The sequence below is a fragment of the Taurulus bubalis genome (assembly GCF_910589615.1).
Source record: "Taurulus bubalis genome assembly, chromosome: 14".
Lineage (NCBI taxonomy): Eukaryota > Metazoa > Chordata > Actinopteri > Perciformes > Cottidae > Taurulus > Taurulus bubalis.
In genome coordinates this window covers 26,646,682-26,663,352 of record NC_136602.1, presented here as the reverse complement: position 1 = coordinate 26,663,352, position 16,671 = coordinate 26,646,682, and the positions used below count along the sequence as shown (strand labels likewise).

Genomic DNA, 16,671 nt, shown 5'->3' with positions numbered 1-16,671 from the left:
TAATCCGTAGATGGTAGAAGGTGCAGGAAATAATATCTGTTAAAAAGAATATTTTGCCTTTTGATCCGCTTGCTACTCCGATTCGTATTATATTGGTTTATTTATAAATCCATCAGCCTATATTATTATTATTATTACTATTATTATTATTATTATTATTATTATTATTATTATTATTATTATTATTATTATTATTAGTAGTAGTAGTAGTAGTAGTAGTATTGTTATTAAAAAATAATAAAAATAGGAAATTACGAGCGGACCGGGAACGCAACTGGAGAAGCTGGGACAGGGTCCGGAAAGCGATATTCCGCATCCGGAAGAGAGTTGGCCTTACTGGTCAACTTTTGTGGATATAACGCTGCGTGTAGCGATGGATCCACAGCCTCCACAAAAGCCATGGGAAAGGCGGATTCCAGGAGCAATGAGTGCGCCTATAAATTACAGGTATACGAGCTATCATAGCCGTGTCAGCTAGCTCGGTATCGTGAGATCCGTGTGTGTGTCTACTGACGGTAAGCTAGCTGGTTCGCTGTTGCTTCTGCGTTAGCTAGCTTACGCCGAGGTGGCCGCACAAGCGTGAACTCAGCCAAAACAGTGGTGCTAAACGACCTTTAAAATCATTTCCATTGTCACACTATTTTACCGACAGTTGACATTTAACTAAACAAAGCAACGGCTGCACTACTAGCTGACCGTCTAAAGTTAGCTAACTAGCTCCAACGAGGCCCTGTCATGTGCCTTCTTCTGGAGCACGGAACAGGCTCAGGTTACATTAAACTAAACTTTATTGCGTCGGCATATTACATACATTTTACATACATACATGACATTTGCTCTCTCGATTTAAGCCATGTAGAATAACGTCACGATGCACGTAAACGTCCCACGAAACAATAACTTAAAACTTTGCAATTTTTTTGGATGACTCCTCACTACTAGAATAGTCTTTCTTACATGTCTGCGTTGATGTTAATCTCACGTTACGTTAGTCTCTTTTTCTAGGTAGTTCAAAGCACATGTAATCACACAGAATCATTAACCTAATGCCTTCTGTAGTTTTAGATCAGCTAATTTACATGTTTTCCATGCTCTTCTGTATACAAAAAAAAACATTAAAAATAAGTACAGCTGTTTTGTAACTATGTCTTCTTGTCTTGACCTTACACCACCAAACAGATCTGCAAACTTTGGACCAGCTGCAGGCCCCTCCCACCATGCAGGCGCTCCTGTCCTGACCCGGATGGTGCCCCAGGTTCCCCCCCGTCCCGCCCAGCAGACTTACCGTCCGTCCTACAGCTCTTTCAACTCCTCCTACAGCCCCTATGGGAGCTCCATGTATGGGGGCTACAGCCCCTACGGCGGCGGAGGCAGCGGCTACGGTATCGGCGGTGGCTACGGTGGCGGCTACGGCCACGTCCCGGGCGGGTACGGCCGCCTCTCCCAAGTGGAAGAAGTTGCCCCCAGCCTCTTCGTGCAGCAGGCGGAGGAGAGCAGTCGCGGCGCCTTCCAGTCCATCGAGAGCATCGTCCAGGCCTTCGCCTCAGTCAGCATGATGCTGGATTCCACCTTCTCAGCGGTATATAACAGTTTCCGTGCCGTGCTGGATGTGGCCAACCACCTTACACGGCTGCGTTCACACCTCACCAGGGTTTTGTCGGCCTTTGCTCTGGTACGCACCTTGCGCTACCTCTACCGACGGTTACAGAGGCTCCTGGGGCGAAGGTCGGACACCGAGGTCGACGACTTGTGGGCCGACAGTGCCAGTGATGCCCTGGCGACAAGCGTGTCCGGCGGGGATAGGACAGGGATGGAGGATCAGCCCGTGAAGTCCTGGCCAATCTTTCTGTTTTTTGCCGTAGTCTTGGGAGGACCATACCTCATCTGGAAACTGCTGAGCTCAGGCCCGGTCTCTGAAGAGAAAGGTGAGACTAACGTTCAAGATTTTACACAGATTTGTTTAAGTTCAGGAGTCGTCCCCCTTTTTTCTTGGGGCTCGCTGCCCTTTAGATCAGCAGCTTTCACCTAGTGCCATCAAGGCCGAAGCTATTGCCAATGTTCTTTTCAGCAAATACCAATTACCTTTGGCAGGGGTTGAAATTAGCCTGCTGGAGTAAATGTGTGTGTATTTATTTTATTTACCCGGAATTCCAATTAGTTACTACCAAGGTAGAAACTCCTCTTCCCGGGTTGCGGACTAAAACACTACATCACAATGTGAAAACGAATATGTAATGAAAATCCAAAGCCAAAAAGATGCAAGCTACAAGTAACAGTAAATCAGCAACAATAACACTATTAATGACTAACAACAATGATTGACAAGTCAAAGATTGAAGGAAAATAAATACATCCAAACAAGCAAACTACAAGAAACCAACAGTTAATCAACAATAACGCTACAAATTACAATAACATCAACGAGTCAAAGATTTAACAAAAACAAGCAAACTATAAGAAACAATAAATCAGCAACAACAACACTGGTAATAACAAAAGAGCAAACTTTTTCTTTTTCTTTTTTTTAAAGGATGCAGGTTAAGTTTCAGGTCAACCTGCCACCACGGCAGATTTTCCTTCTATGAAGAATTATTATTTGATAAAAAGTTAGTAGTCATGGATTAAGGTCACATGAAAGATCCCATATTTCTACTGCGTGGTACTGCTGGCTCAGTGTTCTACATACAGTTCAGAGGTGGAAGACAACATTTGAATGGCTGGTTGCAAAGGTCACTGACAGATAGGGTGAGTGGGGGAGCTTCATTTCCGACTGTTGGCTTTACAAAGGACCTGGAATGAAAACTTGCAACGTCTCATGTCTCAGTGCCGAGCAGCTGCGACCCACTGCTCTAGATGGTGTCAGTACGACTTCACTGATCTCTCTGAAACTCTGATGAAGGTCACTACTTTTACTCTTCTTCTAACAAGTGACTGCGTTTTGCATTTCTTTATCCAGCCACTAACTGGGCCAGCGGAGAGGATGACCACGTGGTGGCCCGAGCCGAGTATGACTTCTTAGCCGCGTCCGAGGGGGAGATCTCTGTGCGGGCCGGAGACATGCTCAACCTCGCCCCCAAAGGTGAGCGCTCTTTTAGCGACTGCTGGAGTGTTCAGTGGCAAAACTGGATTTTAATGTCATGAAGTTGCTTGATTTGCTTCCTCATCTGGTTCTTTTTTTGATCCACAACCACCTTTTTGAGTTGAAGTATTAATCAAGATTTATATCAATGTTAGGACATTTAAATGAACGTATACAGTCATAGAGGATATTTTCCTTGTCAGGAAGAGGTGGGTTCCAGCTCTTGATTTCCTGTCCATGTGGTATTATAAGTGCAACGACATGAGTCAAAAAGCCTGTAAAAGTTTGTCTTTTGAGGAACAAACAAAGTGTTAATAATTGGGAAAAAAAGAACTGAGATAGTTGTTGTTTACCCCATCTTAATGAGCTCAGATCGTGACCTTTGATTCTCCCCCCGTGTTCAGAGCACCAGCCCAAGGTGCGCGGCTGGCTGCTGGCCAGTGTGGACGGCCAGGCCGCGGGACTCGTCCCCGCCAACTACATCAAGGTCCTGGGCAAGAGGAGGGGCCTAAAGCACGCGGAGATGGAGAGGCTCGCTGAGGGCCAGCAAGGGAACGCTGCAGCACACCCACAGGCCAGCCCCGCCCAAGGCTTCATCCCGGGCCTCGGTCCAGCCTCCGCCTCGGTCTCCACGGAGGTGCTGCTGGAGTCGGCGTACAGAGAAACGCCAGCCCCCTTTAGTCCGGGCTCCCCCCCCGGCTCCAGTGGGCCCTCCAGCACGGTGCTGATCATCCCAGAGAAGACTGACCTGTGATGTCTGTGTGTGCGTCCCTTTCTCTGTATGCAAGTAATGTGTTCACAACATTGGTTGGCTCAGTCAGTATTCGTTTGCAGCGTTTAACTCCAAAGCTTGACTCATTATCAGTTGACAGTGGATATTCGAGGGAAAATCCTAGACCTCCATTAAGAAGTAGGACCTTGTGATAAGGTTAACGGTCAACAAGGGTTTCCATGCACAGGTTCCCTGTTTCGTTTAGAATCAATGTGTCTCAAATTAGGAGGTTATCCTTCCATTTCTTGTACAAGAAAGAAGTTTAGTTTGTTCTCTAAATACGGTACACTGCCGTTCTTAACATCATCATGCCTGGTTTAAGATGTAATATCTTGATATTGTTCAATAACAATAATTAGCTCAATGTTTAAGTGAGACTCACTGCTACATCATCTGTTTACTGACTGTGAGGACAAAGTTTCATGATGAATTAAGTCTTGCCCTCACTTGTCTTCGGCGTTGTTTTCTTTGTGTGGCGAATGGGATTGGATTCTCAATTGCTCACTTTGCACATGTTCAGCTGTTAGTCACAGATTGTAATTTTGTAAATATTTAATATAATTATTTTGAAAATAAATATTTAAAAAAATCATGCTTCTGCTTTTCGTGTAATTCAATTAAGTTGATTTTGTATAGTCCAGAATTGCAAATAAAATATGTACCTTTACAACCTATTAGTATTAGGCACGATGAAACGGTTACAACTATGTAAAATAGCAGCAACAGTGGATGTAATAGAATAATAATGATATTAGAAGCAGTAATGGTATTGGCAATACTAACATCAATGCAACTAATGATAATAATGATAATAGTAGGAGGTGTCAGGCAGGACCAAGATCCATGTAAACAGAAGGAGTTAGTAATGTGCATTGAAGAGACATGAATTCACCCAGAAGGAGAGAGAAGAGGATCCTAAGACGTACAGTTTGAATATAAAGTAAGTTTAATTGGCAAAAGCGTCACCTTTCACATAAATAACATCTCAAAGTTAAGATCCACCCATAAGACCAAGATAGGTTATTTTGCTTAGTTTTAGGTTTTATGATATTGATATAATAGTTAGTATTTAATTATTTTTTCATAGTAAGTCCGGGGACTGATGGCAGAAGCGCTGGTTTTACGGCAGCTGTCTCTAGGCAACAGGACGCGTAACCTGCTGCAGTGCGACAACGGGTCCGCAGATACTGACAGAACTCACGTTACGCAAACAGCGTTTATTCCTCTAGCGTGTTTTAGTTGAGGGCTTCACCGCTGAGTTTGCATCCCGACAGGACATGCAAATGTCTCCGAGCTACCTGGACTAAACATTTACTAACGACTGTGATAAGTAGCCACTTAGTTATCGGCTCTTTGCTACCTCATATGCTAGCTAACCTAGCTGATTGAAGCTAATGGTGCCTTCGCGGACTATTCCAAAAGAACTGTAGTTATGAGTGCGGCTGTGCTAATGGGAGAATATTTGACCTTGGATATAGCAACGTTACTTTAACTCAAGCTTCACAACTCATGGTCCACTTTTGTTCTAAAATATCTCTCAGAATTATCCGTTACTTAACTTCGAAGACTTGGCAAGACTTTCACACTTCGACGACAAAACGTGAGCAAAATTGTTTCTGGAGGTTTTATATTGTACAATTATTTGGAAGAAAAACAGCAGCACCCACCAACAACTGCAGTACAATGCCGCTGACTGCATCGCGAGGCTTTGGTGATTTTATTGGTCGTTAATGGTATGGAGTTGACAATTATGACTTTACGAGGAATACCTGAAGGCACCACATCCTGTCCCTCAAAGTTAGCTGGCCAGCATTAGCTACAGTAGCCGGTAGGAGTCAACCCGCAGCATCAGCACCACCCGTACACCATGACATAAACGGCCACCAGTTTAGTTTACTGTACGAGACGACGGGGAGGAACATCTCCGATACCAGATAAGTATGTCAACAACATCTTATCCTTCTTGTGATTTCAATCAACCTACGTGTATACAAGCTGTAGATATAATTTGACCATGAACGCATCTGATGTTGATGCAGCAGGAGGAAGAGGAGGAGGAGGAGGACAGAGGGGCCTGCGCTGGCGTCACTATTAAGTTTCTCTGTTGTGTAACTTGCCATGGATTCATATCGTATCAACAAATGTATGCCAGATGCTTAAATCCTCGACCTTTGGCTGTTGCTTAAAATGAAAACAGAGTAAAGCTCTGCAGACCCTTCAGGAAGTTATGACCTGCACTATATTCAATGATGCAAATAAAGAAATAATAATATTGATTTAAATGTCGAGTAAATCAGGCATTACACAACCACCAGTCACCAAACAAAAGGGTTATGTCAGTATAGAAATATGGCTGACCTTTATAAAAATAAATAAAGTGGCTACTGAGTGATGATTATCATCTACTTGCTATATTCTCAGTTGTGACTAGACGTATACGTTATTCAGTATTGATGCAAAACCTCACATATGATAATGTAATACAATGTGTGTGGCTGCGTATTGCTGTTGTACCACATTTCACTTGAGAGAACAAAATCCTTCATGCTTTGGATTAGGACTGCCACTACCTATTATTTGCATTGCTGATGTGGATCATTATTATCTCATTGCTCGGGCTATAAATTAGTAATGCAATTTAAAAAAAGATACCCATCAAAATGTCATAAAACAGCGTAAATGAGACTTAAGCGATTGTTTAAACAGTTGGCAATTTATTTTCTGTTCATCGACCAGCAATAAAATAGCTCTGATTTGGATGCAACGACCAGGCAGATGTAGCCGTTCATTCCTTACTTACTACCTTTGTTTTCCCGCCTCTCTGTAGAAAATGAGCCGCTTCTGCTCGGACAACAACAACTTTCCCTATGACAACAACGTCCTGGTTCTGGACATGGTGCTGGGCTCTCTGTGGGGAGTGCCCCAGCCCATAAACTGGGACAACGTAGCCAGGCTAGTTCCAGGATTCACTCCCAAGGAGGTAACTGGAGCGCTGGGTAACTATGAGTGCTTCCATCCTTCCATCCATCCGCCCCTCCATCTGTCCAATGATCCCATCCATCAATCATTCCAGTGGTTTAGAGACATGAGGCCCGGCTTGCTGATGAGAATTAATACTGTGGCACTGATGTGATCTCACAGTGTGCCCGTCGATTTGAGGAGCTGAAGAGCGCCGGGGGTTTTCCCCCTGTGGACAACCAATGTAACGCCCTGACAGAAGGGAGCAGCTCGCCTTCGGACGGCCTGACCACGCTGCTGGATGCTGGGGAGGTGGTGGAGACAGGAGGCAGCCCGAGCAGCGGCAAGGTCACAGGTCAGATAACATTCTTCCATTATACATTGGATGATACGATTGTGAAACAGGTATTTAATTGCATTCTATGGATAAAACAGTTCAGGCACAGCTACCTTTGTCAAGAGAAATGTTCTCAGACCAGTAGAAGACACAGACTACTAAAGCTGTATTCAGAGTATATTTACATTTTATTTTTCTGCTGGTGTCAGCAGGCTCCAAATCGTCGCCCACAGGGAGGGGTGGTGCTGTGGAGAAGAAGGAGAGAAGAGTCTCAGCAGCAGAGCAGGATGACAAACCTCAGAAGCCACGAGAGTAAGTATTGAGCGCTCACCTCAGTCTTTACAAAGACGTCTTTAAACCCACGTTAACAAAAAACGCTCAATCTTTAAAGGTGCAATATACAGGATTAAGAGCAGTAATATAGCAGCAGACAACTATTAACTATGTTCAGATATAGTGGAGTATGAAGTCAACCCTGCTCTGTGTGTGAGGAGGAGGAGGATATGTCACTCTTACCTGTCTTAAAAACTTGAGAGCCCTGATGTTGAGAGACTTTAGAAAGCAATAGAAATGCTCCCACTCTTGTATATAGCACCATTAAATGCAGTGGCAGGGCGTGGATTTTCTACCTGCGCATTCAGTGGATCAGCTGCAAAAAAACAATTATAAAATAGCTATAACTTTGTGATTCTGTTTAGCCAGCAGAGAAGGCTTAGCAGGCCCTGACGGCCGCCACTGATTAAATAATACTCTGCCTTGTGTATAAAAAGCCTTTTCAGTAGGAATCACTTACACCCTGTAGAACGTTTGAAGATCTGTGTTGTTCACAAGTTTAGGTACATCTTTTTAAATGGTGGATTTGAACTCTCTCCTCACAGTCCCAACATGGTCATCCATGTGTGCGACGAGACTAAGAACCTGAAGCAGGACTTCACTTGTCCCAGAGACCTCCTGGTCAAAGAGATGCGTTATTTCGCCGAGTACTTGTCTGTGGACCCCCAGAGGTGGGAGGAGGTGGACATCTCCGTCCACTGTGACGTGCAGATCTTCGACTGGCTCATGAACTACGTCAGGAGGAACTCCGCGGGGGAGGGGAACAAAGACAAACCCCGCCTCGGTAAATCCCCGGACAAACTATAAAGCAACAGCAAATATCACATTCTTACCCAGTGCTTGAGCCGTCACATACCTGTTTGTTTAAACCCTCGGACGGCGCTTGACTTACTGGTCACTAAACGAGGTGTGTGTTCGGCGGGCCACTGGCTGTGTGTTCTGTGTTGTGTGTCTGTTGTGGGGTTTCGCTTGGTTGGTCACGTGGTGTTTGTCGGTTACAGAGCCCAGCAATGTGATCTCAATCCTGATCTCCTCCGAGTTCTTGAAGATGGACACGTTAGTAAGTGTTGTGACGTACTTCGGGCCTTTTGTTTTTCATATTAAAAAGAATAAAAATAAAATGTATGTATTGCCTGGCAACAACATATTCGTAATAATATTCACCAGCAGCTTGAAGATGTCTTTACATTTTACAACTGACACTTGGTTATGTATCCCAGTCCAGGAAAAACCAGAGGCCCCAAACATAGAGCTCTGTTAGGTTGATGTTGCATGGACGTCAAGAGACGCTCTTTTGCCCCCAAGGGTTATTTAGACCACTGCCCTGTAAGCAGAGCTAACATCACAGTAGCAATTCTACAGTCGTGTTTCAGTAGCATTTTTGTAGGATCATTGAACATTAAGTTTCCCGTTGCCGTGAAGCGTCTTTTAAGAGCGGTTTGTGTTTGTCCACGTTCAGGTGGAGGAGTGCATCCAGTACTGCCACAAACACATGAGCGCCATCGTGGCCACACCCTGCAACATGAACTGCATCAACAGCAACTTGGCAACGCGCATCGCCGAGCTCTTCAGCCACAACGAGGCCGACGACATCCGGGACAAAAAAGACAAGTTCAAGAGGTAACGGGGCGGAATGCGGAATGTTGAGTGTTCCTGTTGAATCGGGCAAGTGGATCAGAAATCTACTTTCCTCTTTATTTATTAGCAGTTATCAAAGAAACAACTAAGATCAAGGTCATGTTTAATCTTTATTTACATAAATTAATCTGGAGTTTTGCCCCAAAGCGACCCAATATCTGCCATATTTTAGCAAGTGCCCGATAGGTGCTGCGCATGTGCAACTCTCAATAGAGATGAGAAGGAATTGCGGCGGCTCCTTAGCTACATCCATCATCATCTCTGGAAAAAAAAGAGAGATGTGTTTAAATGGACAGCTTAACCCAAAATCAAACACACATCATTTTCTTCTTACATGTAATGCTGTTTATCAATGTAGATTGTTTAGGTGTACGTTGCCGAGTGCTGGAAATATCGGCTGTTGAGATGTTGAGATGTCCACTTCTCTCCAATATAATGGGACTAGGCGGCAGGCGGCTTGTGGTGCTCAAAGCGCCAGAAAAGCTCAGCGCAGAAATCATGACCAATATTGATCTATGGTTGTAAGAAAAGAGTTCCCATATAAAACCCATATCCATACAGTGCAATTATATTGGAGAGAAGGCAGACATCTCGACAGACGATAGCTCCAAAACTAGACAACTGCCATCAAAACAATCGAGATTGATGAATACCACTACAGGTAAGAGGAACGTATATTGATTTCAGGGTCATTCTTTTTTTTACCATTTGCCTGATCGAAAAGAAAATCTGTTGCTGGATCTACTTTTGTCCTTGTTGTTGAGCCCTGTTGGGTTTGTATGACAAGTAATCAATGCTTCCTAGATGAATGTGATGTGAGGAGAGAAGTCTATTATAATAAGTCATCCTCACACATTCAGTCGCTCATTTTCATGAAAGACACTGCTATTTTTTAAAACATAAAATCACTCTGGAAATTGTATTTCCCTTCTCAAAGCAAATTGTTTCAGAAGAAAATTGAGCGTCTCTTCGATCCCAACTACCAGGGCCGAGATTCAGCGGGAAACGCCTCGACTCTCTACAGGTGAGCGGCAGCAGCGAGTCTCTGAGCTTCACTGCTGAGCAACAGCCTTAATTACCAGCTATCTTTTTCATAAGCATCAGCCGCGCTTTATTTTTTACTCTGGTCTGGATACCCGACTTGGTGTCGGCCTCACTCTTTGTGCGTTTAATCCCAGGTGTGGTCTGTGCCTCAAGCTGCTGACCAAAGACACGGAGAGGAAGATTTCTTGCGTTCCAGGGAAAATCAACATCGACGCTCGCGGAGAGATCGTCTATTCGCACACTAAGTATACCAGCAGTGTCCTGTGCATGGACAGGATGCACGTGCTCATAGCTCAGCTGTCTGCATCAATGCGTGGACAACAGAACCGTGTCCCGTTTTCCTTTTTTAAAGCGGTTTTGATCACAGTCTGTGTAAACCGTGTGTGTGCATGTTTGCAGACAGAAGAGCTGGGATGTGCACGAATACATCCCCGGCCTGTATGAGGAGCTCAAGTCCTGGGTCCTGGTCTACTGGAGAATCTGGGGCACCATCAACTACCTGACCTGCTCCCGATGCCAGCAGGTGGCTGTTTGTCTTTGGCATGCAAGGTTTTGTGTGTAGTTAACTTGAACACTTGTTGACTAGGTGTGTATGTGTGTGTGTGTGTGTGTGTGTGTGTGTGTGTGTGTGTGTGTAGGTGTTTGTGTGTGCAGAGCTGACCCATTGCAAGTACCACCCAGAGAGTGTGCTGTACTCTGGCTTGGGCACTGAGAAAGGCTGGCACGGGGCAGGGATTTACCCCTGCTGCAACCAGAGGGTTCTCCGCTTTGACCCGTCCGGTATGCCCAAGGTATGGACACTCACACACAAACACACACTATGTGCGTACTGATATTCCATAAAAAAAGAAGAAGAAAGGAATCCAGTTAGTTCAACGTTAACTTATTAATATTTAGCTATTACATAAACGAAATGCATGCTTTCGTGTAATCTTGAGTTTGGTCAGTAAAGCAGCTGGATGAAGGAGATGCTGCCCGTGTCAATGCTGAATGTAACCACTATGTGCACTTTTAAAGTCCCACTGCATGCTGGGACGACCCCTGTTGTGAATAATGCAGCTCACAGATGACGCAGAGGTCAGCGAGCGAGAAACGGCTGCACAAAGAGGTGGACTTGTGTAACCGCTACTACAATAGTGCATCATGGGATCACATGCTCTTTCATAGTGATTTCTCAGAGATGGTGTATTTTTTATGTTTACCACAGAATAGAAATATTTGTTAGCTTTTTTTTACTACAGTTTCCCCAAGACAAAGAGAGTGTAAAAACAAAGAGAGGACAACGGAAAAAGGAAAGGTATTCTAACTCGGAGTGAGTTCATTCAACGTCTTTAATGTCCTCTCACCGACCCCGATGTTAAATCTGCTGTGCGTACACACATCAAGTCACGTGTCAAAGCTTCAGGACATCCTGATGCAGTTAAAGGGAAAGTTCAGATATTTTGAAGTGGGGTATTTATCCATAATCGGTGTAATACCTACAGTAGATAGCGGCCCACAACAGTTACAAATGATTGTACTGCTTTGACAGCAGCCAAACATATTTTAGACTCCTAAAAGAATGAATATCAGCTACTGTGACTTTGGTGAATCCGATCTCACCCTTTAAAGCCCAAAAGTCACACAATAACACAAAGAAACGAACCGTTCCCCATCAGAAAAAGCTGTCTGACGACGAGCCAAAGGCACAAATATTTGTAATAGTCTGTATGTAAGAAGTGGAGGCAGTCGTCACCCATTGGTTTGTGGGTAGTGGTTTTGAAGTCTTTGGCCAGCGCCTCACTTCCACCAACAATAAAGTATAAATGTGTTTGTGTGCTGAGGGCTGTAAGATGCGCGACCACATAGTGAACGTCCCCGATGACGAGACCTGTGACGAGGCGACCTCGGCCCAGACCAGAGTCCTCAATGACCTGCTGCTGCACAGAGACGCAGTGTGTTTGTCACACACACCGCCTGCAGAGGGGTGAGCACCGTCAGTGTGTGTGTGTGTGTGTGTGTGTGTGTTTGCAGGGCTACTCATTATTAAAGGTTCTGATGAAAAATCTTTTGTCTTATGTGTGTCAGTGCGGAGGAGAGTCCATCCAGTGCAGAAAAGGTTCAGGACTGCGAGGTCCTCTTGGAGCCAACACTGCTGGGACCCCTGAGAGGAGACGGCAGCACTGTGAGTCCTCTCTCTCTCTCTCTCTCTCTGACTCTCAGCGTTTCTCTCCGTCTCGTACTTATCTTCCACCAGCGTGTACATTTTTCTGGTTCTGACTTCTTTCTTTTTCTTTTCAACCAGTTTTCCCTTTTGAAAAACTGGAGTCTGCAACTGGTAGGAGCTTCCCCTTCATTCCCTTCATCACATTTAGTTCAGCCAGCCGCCTTCATGGTCTTCTGCTCGATAGTCAGGTGTGGAGACGATAAAGTCGGTATCACTCCCTCCAGGAAATACACAACACCTTAGTTCTTCTGTGACTGATGGATTTATTCGTCTTTCGTGCACCTCAGTCAACACCACCGTCATCATTCTACCATTAAACTGTTCAAATACATTTCAACATGCACAAAATAACACAAAAACAGTTTGCACGTAAATATGCACGATGAAACATTAACATCCATAACGTACACACAGCCGAGAGGGAAGTGAGTCCACTTGGAAAACAATAATCATCAAAAACAACACTTTGTTGTCACTTTAAACTTCAGTCTTTGAGCGGAGCACAGAAACCTCTACCGTTACTCGTGTCTTCTTTAGGAGCTTGTCACGACGTATCGGACGTAAAGATATTTCCTATCAAGTCTAAATCCAATTAATCAATATTCATGAAACAAGTAATAATAATAATATGTAAACAAGCTTATTAAATAATGACATGAATAATATTGATGGCAGTTAAAGTCGGTGTCATCGAGCAGCTGAGTGGTAACGTCTAGATGTGTGACCTTCACCCGTCCAGAGGCAGCAGACGCTCCTGTCAGAGGATGAGGAGTACACCACGGGGTCAGAGGTCACCGAGGATGAGGTGGGGGACGAAGAGGAGCTGTCCAGGAAACAAGGTGGGGAAGCTTTGTTCGACATAACTATTCAAACTAAAACTATTAAAGCTATTCAATTTAATACATTTATTTTAATTTTGTGTGTGTGTGTGTGTGTGTGTGTGTGTGTGTGTGTGTGTGTGTGTGTGTGTGTGTGTGTGTGTGTGTGTGTGTGGTGTTTGCCATGAGGAGTTGAGTCTCACCTGCAGGGCTGCTGCTCGTAGCTTTTGCTTATGTTTAATATCGATCAATATCAAGCTTAGTGTTCGTGTTTGATGTCAATTTAAACCACATTTCTTTTTAGTTTAGAGGTTTTGATTCCAATTTTGTTTCATATGTATTCTCTTTATTGTCGACCCAAGAGCTTCCTCGTTGCCAGTGTTTAGGTACATCTTTGTAAAAAGAATAAGTTGAATGAAATCTTAAGTAGAGAAGTCAAACTGAAACACCAAAGTACGGTTTACATTCCGTACCACCGTTCAGTGTTGATTTGTAAAAGCAACATAACTTGATTTATGAATCAAGGAGTTGTTTAAGTTCTTATAACAGACTTCATGTTCGAGTATCGTAACAGTGGCACATGGATGAGTCGACGAAGTGTTTCTTTTTCATAATCGTCTACTCTCCTTGTGTATTCTCGCTTATAATAGATGATTATTGATAAATCACAACATTTGTCATCACTCAGATCTTCATTTCCTGTGACTTATCGCCCTGACGTCACGATGAACAGTTTTTCATGACGTTTTTCAGAGAATTTGAGTTCCTCTAATGCTGAGTCAGCTTTAAATGATGAAAGTAAAATGAGGACACAATGAACCCTTTCTCTATATTTAGCGCCTCATCGCACTTGTGTCCATCACGTCTATTCTGATCACTTCACTGTTGTTACTTTCAGCTCTTTCTCACAGGGATGGGAAATGAAACTGTTTCCTTGTTTGGCCAGCAGATGGCGCCGTGTGCCGTCACATTATATCCATCATGTTTTCTCTTGGTGTGTTTTTCTGTTTCCAGCTGCTAAGAAGGCCAAGAAGGCCCACAGACCTCTGAAAAAACAAATGTCCTCTCCAAACTTCCAGCGCAGAGACAAAGCAGAGAAAGTGAGTCGGTGACTTCATTCCTTTCCTCAGTGGAGTAAAATACTGCATCATCAACATTAAACATACTTTTGTTTTGGGCTTCTGGTACAATGCATGGTGAAGCTGCAGCAGGGTGCATGTTGTACTGTAGCAGCTGGAAATGTCTGAAGCATAGCTTTGGGTGTCATAACTTTCATTTCATGTAATGTAATTTTGATGCATATATGGAATTGTATTCCAATTGGAAGTTGTTATGAATTTGTTTATCTGTGCATTTTTTTTAACATGTAAAATGCCTTGAGTACTTTAAAGCGCTATACAAACTTATTATAAAGCTTATTATTACTCAGCTTTGAGGAATTTGTTGGTACATTTGACTCAAAAACATTGATTAAACACACTGCTTATTCATCTATTTGTTATTTATTATTATTGTTTATTTATGTTAATTCAACCATAAGCACTTTAGACTGTTTATTAAACTCAGCATTTTACATTTTCATAATAATCATTTTTTTTAGCAGTTGCATTAGATTGAAAGTAATCGTGTTCATAGTACATTTGCTCGTGACTGTATGAATAACTCAGTTCAGTGCATACTTACACCCGAGTGGTCGATAAGTTTAAACTGCATCGTTGATCTGGTTCCTTTCCCTCAGACACTGTCCCGGGACAACACACCGTTCACGTGAGTCTCACGAGGTCATTTAGAATCCTTACACACTTATCCACAGTATCAGATGAGGAGGTTTATTCTTTTATACTTTGACTCAAATGTTTTAATCCCAACGGCTTTTTCTTGCGTCATAATGCTGGTCGGTGTGTTTTGTAGAGTGAGTGTCCAGAAAAATAAGTGGGACAGTTCTCGCTCCATGCGATACAACCAGGACGCCCAGAGAGAAGAAGGTAACGACTGAATGTTACGATTAATACTAATCGTATTTCTAGGCATAGAGTCTTTTGAATGCATCTTTAGGGAAGCCAAGAGGAGACTTTATTTTAATGTTAATGCCAACTTGAAATGGAAACAAACATTGTTACTTGGAGTTTTCATTTAGAAATTGTTCGAAACTTTTGATTTGAATTGTGACTCAAAGAATGCTCGCAAAAAAATAAAGTCTGGTTAAATATTTTTTTTATTGCATTTACATTTTCAAATTTGAATTAACATTTGAGTATTGTCCGCCGTACAGAGGGATATGACTTTGAAAATCTAATTTCAAACTATAATATGGTCAAAGTAGGCCCATAGGAGTTCATGAAAACTGGTTTTTGCATTCCTTATTTTCACTTTCACTGAAATAACACACGCAGGTGGAAAATGAGTACGCTATTATGGAATGACGTCCTCATTTTAATAAAGTCCCCTGTAGGCTTCCATACATCCCGCTAAGTTGACATCAAGTTGTTTGCTGCTGTGTTTTTCATCCCTCGGTGACTCTCTGAACCAGACCAGCGTCGTATGGTGGAGATCATCGGCTACCTGACGAAGATGAGGTTCGGAGACCAGGAGCCGAGCAAATCAAAGGACGCGAAAGAGGCGAGCATCTGTTCATGGCCTCCTTTCACATCATGTGCTCATGATTTGGGTGCTGAGCAGTCAGTCAGCCCTGCTGTCCTAGTTTTTGCAGCTGCCTGATGTCAGATTGTTTTTGTTCTGGGAAATGTGTGTGTGTGTGTGTGTGTGTGTGTGTGTGTGTGTGTGTGTGTGTGTGTGTGTGTGTGTGTGTGTGTGTGTGTGTGTGTGTGTGTGTGTGTGTGCTGTTGCTGCAGCCTACAGGGGGTATCTACTCCAGACTGGAAGCGCAATTTAAGAGTGCCGCTCAAGCCAGACAGAGTTCAGAGAAAACATCCAGGTATTCTTTGTGCACGCACACTCATCACCATCACCATCATCATCATCATCATCATCATTATCACGTCCCATTCAATAACTCTTCTTTCTCTGTAGACCTAAAATACGCTACGCTCAGATCCGGACAACCTAAAGGACCCGATGGGGAAAAGGCTGCTGAGCCGTCTAAGAGACGGGCATGAAAGCTGACTGAGAGCTCGCCAAGACGAGGAAGAGTCCAGATCCGTTCCCCAGAGCTCAGTGCAACTAAATAGCTTCCCGCTGGCAACCCTTCCCCTCAAAGCACGGCCTCCACTCATATAACCCCAGTTGCGGACTCTCTCCCCGCTCCCCCCCCTCCCTCTGTGCTTCACTCAGGTGATCCGTTATTGATCACCATCACTTAGCTCCTTCTTTGTGCAGCTGTGATCAGTCCTGTAAAAACAAGACGCCTGGGTACGGCTCAGCTTGTAGACCAATGCACTGATCGAGCTCTCCGTGTGCGTTCAGGGTTCAGTCGTTTCTACAAAAGGACAACATGAGAAATGCCAGTTTATTCTTTTCCTTCGTCAT

At 43.7% G+C, this 16,671-nt stretch overlaps 2 protein-coding genes across 2 annotated transcripts; both read left to right on the top strand.

The window, feature by feature from the left end:
• The first annotated feature begins 350 nt into the window (after nucleotides 1-350).
• Nucleotides 351-4,422, top strand: pex13 (peroxisomal biogenesis factor 13). Its single transcript, XM_079229690.1, has 4 exons — nucleotides 351-447; nucleotides 1,180-1,925; nucleotides 2,957-3,079; nucleotides 3,484-4,422. Exons 1-4 carry the CDS (start codon nucleotides 374-376, stop codon nucleotides 3,831-3,833), a joined length of 1,293 nt encoding a protein of 430 aa, XP_079085816.1. The 5' UTR covers nucleotides 351-373; the 3' UTR covers nucleotides 3,834-4,422.
• Nucleotides 4,423-6,681: 2,259 nt separating this feature from the next.
• On the top strand, nucleotides 6,682-16,309 carry sanbr (SANT and BTB domain regulator of CSR; the record flags this gene model as incomplete). Its single annotated transcript, XM_079229689.1, has 20 exons — nucleotides 6,682-6,831; nucleotides 6,993-7,164; nucleotides 7,359-7,458; nucleotides 8,025-8,263; nucleotides 8,481-8,539; nucleotides 8,939-9,099; nucleotides 10,055-10,141; nucleotides 10,296-10,406; nucleotides 10,561-10,684; nucleotides 10,800-10,952; nucleotides 11,985-12,127; nucleotides 12,229-12,325; nucleotides 12,446-12,478; nucleotides 13,107-13,206; nucleotides 14,200-14,285; nucleotides 14,924-14,952; nucleotides 15,097-15,170; nucleotides 15,716-15,804; nucleotides 16,038-16,120; nucleotides 16,216-16,309. The coding sequence occupies 20 exons, from the start codon at nucleotides 6,682-6,684 to the stop codon at nucleotides 16,250-16,252; spliced, it is 2,127 nt and encodes a 708-aa protein (XP_079085815.1). The 3' UTR covers nucleotides 16,253-16,309.
• Between the last annotated feature and the right edge of the window lie 362 nt (nucleotides 16,310-16,671).